The 6,000-nt window shown below is 51.6% G+C and overlaps 1 protein-coding gene across 1 annotated transcript; it reads left to right on the forward strand.

Annotated features, from left to right (window-relative positions):
- The first annotated feature begins 78 nt into the window (after positions 1-78).
- Positions 79-3,015, forward strand: LOC136544947 (la-related protein 6C-like). The gene is made up of 9 exons (XM_066537002.1): positions 79-620; positions 749-830; positions 1,024-1,118; positions 1,221-1,292; positions 1,426-1,505; positions 1,657-1,738; positions 1,883-1,930; positions 2,008-2,076; positions 2,178-3,015. Exons 1-9 carry the CDS (start codon positions 183-185, stop codon positions 2,772-2,774), a joined length of 1,563 nt encoding a protein of 520 aa, XP_066393099.1. The 5' UTR covers positions 79-182; the 3' UTR covers positions 2,775-3,015.
- The last annotated feature ends 2,985 nt before the right edge of the window (positions 3,016-6,000 follow it).

Consider the following 6,000-nt stretch of genomic DNA (forward strand, 5'->3'; position numbering starts at 1 on the left):
TGTGTCTACCCTCCCCATGTCGTCGTCGCCGTCTCCTTCGCTATTCGATATGTACATAAATAGACGTCTTCCTCTGCCCCTGCACGCGATCGATCGATCGATCGGTTAGCTTATTTGCCTCTCGTCGTCAATAACCAACCGACCACCACCGCCGTACCAATTCAAGCAAGCGCGCGGCCGCCATGGCACAGGAGAGCAGCGACGTCGTAGTCAAGTGTGCCACCAAGGCCGCCACAAGCGACGAAGATGGGGCCGCCGTCGCTGCCGCGGTGGCGCCCCCGGGGCCGGCAGCCAGCGCCACTGCCACGCCCTTCAAGTTCAACGTGCACGCGCCGGAGTTCGTGCCCATGTCGCCCGCCGCCGCCAGCCCCACCGCCAGCCCCATGTCGGCGCCGGCGGGGGGCTACTACTCGCCCTTCATGCAGATGCAGCCGGGCCTCGCGCCCGCCGACTGGAGCTTCTTCCATGACCACGAGCCCGTGTTCTTCATGCCCGACTTCGCGCACGCCAAGTTCGGCGCGGCCACCGCCACCGCCACCGCCGCTGCTGCTGGGAGCAACAGTGCTCAGGCCAAGGGGACCGCCGCCACCACGGACGTCGCACAGAAGATTGTCAAGCAGGTAGGTGCCTGTTCTGCCTTTTACTAATCTCACGCATGATGAAATTAAACTCTGATGCAATGCATGCATGCAAGTGACCAACAAGTAAGTTCATTCGCTGCTCCTTTTGCACTTGGACACATACACAGGTTGAGTACCAGTTCAGCGACATCAACCTGGTGGCAAACGAGTTCTTGCTCAAGATTATGAACAAAGACACAGAAGGCTATGGTAAGTAGTATAGCAGTACCAGCTACGAGATAGTCTGCATGCTAGTCTCCCAGATTAGAGATTGTGTCACAATGTCAGTTAGACTGATGACACATCTATCCTAGCTAGAAAGAAGGCCAATAATGTTCAGTTCAGGCTGCATTCTCAAATTAAGTGATGGAACAATGAAACCTTGTTGCATTGTCTTGTCCAGTTCCCTTGTCAGTCATTGCATCCTGGAAGAAGATCAAGTCCCTTGGGGCAACCAACCAGATGCTGGTGAAGGCTCTTCGCACCTCCACAAAGCTTGTAAGCAGCAGCCCATGTCTGTAAATGTGAAATGAAACCCTGCTGGCCTCGTATCAAAGATCGAACTATGATAATGATGAAGCTCTTTGGTTCCTTGTGCAGAATGTCAGTGACGACGGCAAGAAAGTCCGGCGCAGGCAGCCATTCACGGAGAAACACAAGGAAGAGCTTCAGGTCAGTTTGTCAGTGGCTTGGCTCTTCAACTTGAAACGTGTCCTCCGATGGTCCTACATCTCTGAGTTCTGATCAGCAAGCATGCAGTAAACAATAATAATACACAACTGAAACTCGTGTTAAATTCCTGCAGTCCCGCATGATCATAGCGGAGAATTTGCCAGAGGACTCGTCTAGGAACAGCCTCGAGAAGATCTTTGGCGTTGTCGGCAGGTCAGCAAGGCACACAAACAATTACTACTACTCAAACTGCACACCACACAGCATGGGTTTCAGATACATACAGTAATGCATGCATGCATGTAAGAGATGAACTAACACTGAGTGCCATGCAATGCATGTACCTGTTGATGCATGCATGCAGTGTGAAGAACATCAAGATATGCCATCCACAAGAGCCTAGCACTGCAAGGGCTTCCAAGTCCGACACGCTAGTCAGCAACAAGGTATTTCATTCATTCATCCATCCTAAACCGAACCATTAATTCAAGGCACCATATACAGCCATATGGAGTATATACATATACAGGAGGTTCACTGACACTCTTTTTACCTTGTTTTTTTACACTATCATATCCTTAAAAAAAAAGATGCACGCACTTGTGGAGTACGAGACGTCACAGCAAGCCGAGAAAGCAGTGAGTGCCTAGTAATTAATTTCCAGGAACAGGAATAATCTAATTAATTTGATTACCTTTGATGTGTACCATACCAGGTGGAGAAGCTGAATGACGAACGGAACTGGAGGAAAGGGCTCCGTGTCCGCACAGTGCTCAGGCGCTCGGTTTGTTTGATCCTCGAACTTCATTTCCTCTCCTTGAGTTCGTTATCTGCATCTGCGTGCATTCAGTAACAATGCATGCATGTTTTTGATTTGCATTGCAGCCCAAGTCAGTGATGAGGCTGAAACGGGCAGATTTCGACCACTTTGTGGGCTCCGACGACGACTCGCCGCACTCCTCCCAGATGTCATCCGACTCCCCTACAGCAGACTACTCTTCACCTGCAGCTGCTGCTGCTGCCGAGGCGGCGGCGGCGGCAGCAGCTCATGGTCACGCTCACGTCCAGCAGCAACAGCAGCATCAGGAGGATCAGCAGCAGCAGAATGGTGGGGGCAAGCAGAAAGGGTGGGCTCGAGGACGAGGGACGACAAAGCTGCACATCACGGCGCCGCAGAGCCCGCAGTCGGCTCCCGCGGGCATGGCCGGCCACTTCGACCCGTCCAGCCCCCGCACCTCGTCGTCGTCGCAGAAGCAGTGCCCGTCCAGCCCCGGCAGCAGGCAGCAGGTGGCTGCTGCTGCCTCTGCCTCCTCCCAGAAGTGCCCCTTCAGCCCCAGACATCAGCCTCATCCTCCCCAGGGGCCCAGGATGCCCGACGGCACGCGCGGCTTCACCATGGGCCGGGGCAAGCCGGCGGCAGCAGCACCAACGTCGCCGGCAGCAGCAGCTGCGCGAGCGACTCCTGCTCCTGTCCTTGTTTAGTTTCACCTCTCACTTTTTCACTTCCTCCTATTTCATTAATTTTCTCTGCCTGTCTGATTGGTTAATGCATCAACTCTGTATCTCTAAAGATACAAGCGGTTGAGCTTTTTTTTTTTTTTTTTTTTATTAAGGTTGTTTAAATAAAGTTGCCTGGCTGCTGCTGGCATACTGATGACGGGCTATAGATAGATAGAATAGAAAGGTGTTGCGAGTTGCGACCATGAAAATATATTGCCTGGAACAGTGATCATCTTAATTATTATTTTAACAATAAAGAATTACCATTCCAATGTTTCACTTCCAACAAGATAATTAACAGTGGCTGCACAGCAGTTTCATCAAGCATGGAGGTTAAACTTGCATTGCTTCACATATCATGTTTTGGGACCGAGTGCTGAGTGCATTGTTGACCCAAATGCGATGCTAGATCAGATATATTTAGCTTATTACTAATAATATGGTGCATGACTGAACAAGAATTGCACTTTATCTTAGCTTTTCCCCTGTACTCAGCTTGTCAAAAGTCCAAGATTGCTACATATGAGCTTTTCTACTATTCATTGCTCGGAAAATGATTTGCTCCTCACCTAAGAAATTCTAACCCCCCCCCCCCAACACACACCCACCCACCCACCCACCCACCCACCCACCCACTCCTCTAATTGATAATGTCGCAAATCGCCTCCTAGGATGGAAGGCCTCCTTAGCTTGATGATAATGGTTCCCGTGGTGTTGACTAACATTTATCTTAGGGTGTGTCTCCTGCGTAGTCGACTGATAGTTAGCAAACCATCCGTCGTCTTCTCCCTGCAGCGCCTTCTTCTCCCTCATCAGCGCCCTGCCTCCCCCACCTCCTCCCCTGCGTAGTCGACTGATAGTTGACTAACATTTATATTAGGTATGTAGTTTGTAGATTAAACTAATATGATTTAATTATTTGTGTCTAGTTCAAACTATAAAGAAAACAAGCCACCTAAATGACCTTAATGTACCTCTTACTCTAGATTCAAGATTTCTTGAAGTTACAAATACATATTAGCTTGAAATATGTGGATTTTTATTGGTGGTGGGGGCTCAACCAAATAGGACTCTAGTATCCTACTCTACTTTCGCTCTTAGATAGTGTTTAGTTCGAGGGATTGTGACATCCCAGGTGGGATGTCTCACTTTTTTGGGACGGTGTTTGGTCCTAGGACAAACAGAGTTAAGAAATTTCTATTTGGGAATATATCCCAATATGTAGGATGACTCTATCCTCAGAAAATTGACAGACAAAGCCAGCCCAGGTGGGGGGCTTGGGCACGTAAGGGGGCCGCGTGTGGGCTCCGGTCACCGGATAAGGACCGTAAGCAGTGACGGACGACCAAGGATGGCATGGGTCTAAGTTCAGCCTGGCAGGCTAATTAAGCGGGTTTGAGGGCGGTGGACTGTGCTTGCCGGCGTGGGGCCGAGGTCCTAAGGCGGAGTTTCGCGAACGAGGATGAATCCGAGAAGAAGAGGAGGAAAAAATGATGTTGACATTATAGGCCTCATGTATCAACAAGAAATGAAACTACCCTATTCCTCAAAACATAGACTTGATGATCGACTCCACGTTATCTCCTAATCAAACGCTAACTCCCTGCGGAGAGAGCGAACGGATGGAGACGCTCTGCCCTCCCAAGCCCGCCCCCTCCCCACTCAGCCCAGCCCGCCGGCCGCCACCCCGGCACCGACGGCCACTGAGCCTCCCCCAAAGGTAAGGGGCCGACGCCATACCCTTCTTACCATCTGGGACTCCGGGACGCTCCAAGGCCATGCGGTGGTCTGAGGATTCAGACTTCTCCGACGATGACAATGAGGTAGATTCGGCGCCGCCGCCTCGGGGTTCCTACCGTGACGCTGTCCCATGTGTTGTCGCCCCATTCCCGTGCAGGTATCTGGGCATTTCGCTGTTGCTAAAGAGGCTGAAACGTGCAGAGGAGCAAGCATTGGTGGATTCAGTCGCCGTGAGGATCCCGACTTGGAAGTCAGGACTACTCACGCACGTGGGATGAGTGTTACTGACCAAGGTCACATTGTCGGCGATCCCGGTGCATATTAGCATTGCGTGTTGCCTCTCGACCTGGGCCATTGAGCAGATTGATAGACGTCGTAGGGCTTTCCTCTGGTGCGGTACTGACACAGCGCTAGGAGGAAAATGCAAACTGGCCTGGACTACTGTCTGTCGTCCGACATCTCTGGGCGGCCTAGGTGTTTTGGATCTTAGGTTCTTTGGGCTGGCCCTCAGGCTACGTTGGGAATGGCTAAGCAGAGTTGAGCCTGATCGCTGCTGGGCTACACTGCCGGCACGTGCTGAGAAGAATGTAGTCGCAATGACAGATGCCAGCATGACTGTGATCATCGGCGATGGGGCCTCAGCAAAACTGTGGATGGACAATTGGTCCAATGTTGGTTCGCTATGCTCATTTGCGCCTCAGTTGTTCGCTGCCATCTCACCGAGAGGAAAGAAGATGTCTCTGAATGATGGTCTCTTCCAGAACCGGTGGGCGCGTGAAATTCATGGCGCGGACATTGTGCAGGTGCTCCTTCAGTATCTGCGTGTGTGGGCAATCCTACGCGCTGTCGTTCTCGATCCGCATGTGCCGGACCGATTCACATGGAAGTGGTCGCCTGATGGGAAGTACAGCGTGTCGTCGACCTACAGAGCTTTTTTTGAAGGATCAATTGCGCTCCTTGGTGCCAAGGAATTAGGGAAGACTAAAGCTCCACCGAAGGTCAAGTTTTTTATGTGGTTGGTGCTTCACCGCAAGATCTGGACTGCAAATCGACGATTGCGGCATGGCCTACAGGATTCAGATGACTGCAACCTGTGCAGCCAGGCATCCGAGACGTGTGATCACTTGTTCGTGGGGTGTGTGACTACCAGGCAACTCTGGTATAGGTTGCTTCTACCTTTGGGGTTACAGGACTTGACGCCGCTGACAGAGGAAAGCTTGGGAATTTGGTGGCTGAGACAGAGAGAACGGCTGAGTGCTGACAGCCGGCCACCGTTCCATACCCTGCTACTGCTCATCACCTGGACAATCTGGAAGGAGCGGAACAATAGGGTCTTCAACCGAATCACGTCCAACTTGGCGGCAATCGCACCGGAGGTGATCAGAAAAGCGCAATGCTGGTGCGTGGCAGGGTACTCTTCGTTGGCTCACTTGATTAGCTTATGGTCGTAGAACCAGGTGGTCTTGTA

Source organism: Miscanthus floridulus, chromosome 3, assembly GCF_019320115.1.
Source record: "Miscanthus floridulus cultivar M001 chromosome 3, ASM1932011v1, whole genome shotgun sequence".
Classification (NCBI taxonomy): Eukaryota; Viridiplantae; Streptophyta; class Magnoliopsida; order Poales; family Poaceae; genus Miscanthus; species Miscanthus floridulus.

What these genes read in the sequence shown, in the direction of transcription:
- LOC136544947 (XM_066537002.1), top strand. Translation starts at nt 183, where the DNA reads ATGGCACAGGAGAGCAGCGACGTCGTAGTCAAGTGTGCCACCAAGGCC. An exon ending in CACAGAAGATTGTCAAGCAG is followed by an intron (nt 621 to 748) that starts GTAGGTGCCTGT and finishes ACACATACACAG; the next exon opens with GTTGAGTACCAGTTCAGCGA. An exon ending in ATCTTTGGCGTTGTCGGCAG is followed by an intron (nt 1,506 to 1,656) that starts GTCAGCAAGGCA and finishes GCATGCATGCAG; the next exon opens with TGTGAAGAACATCAAGATAT.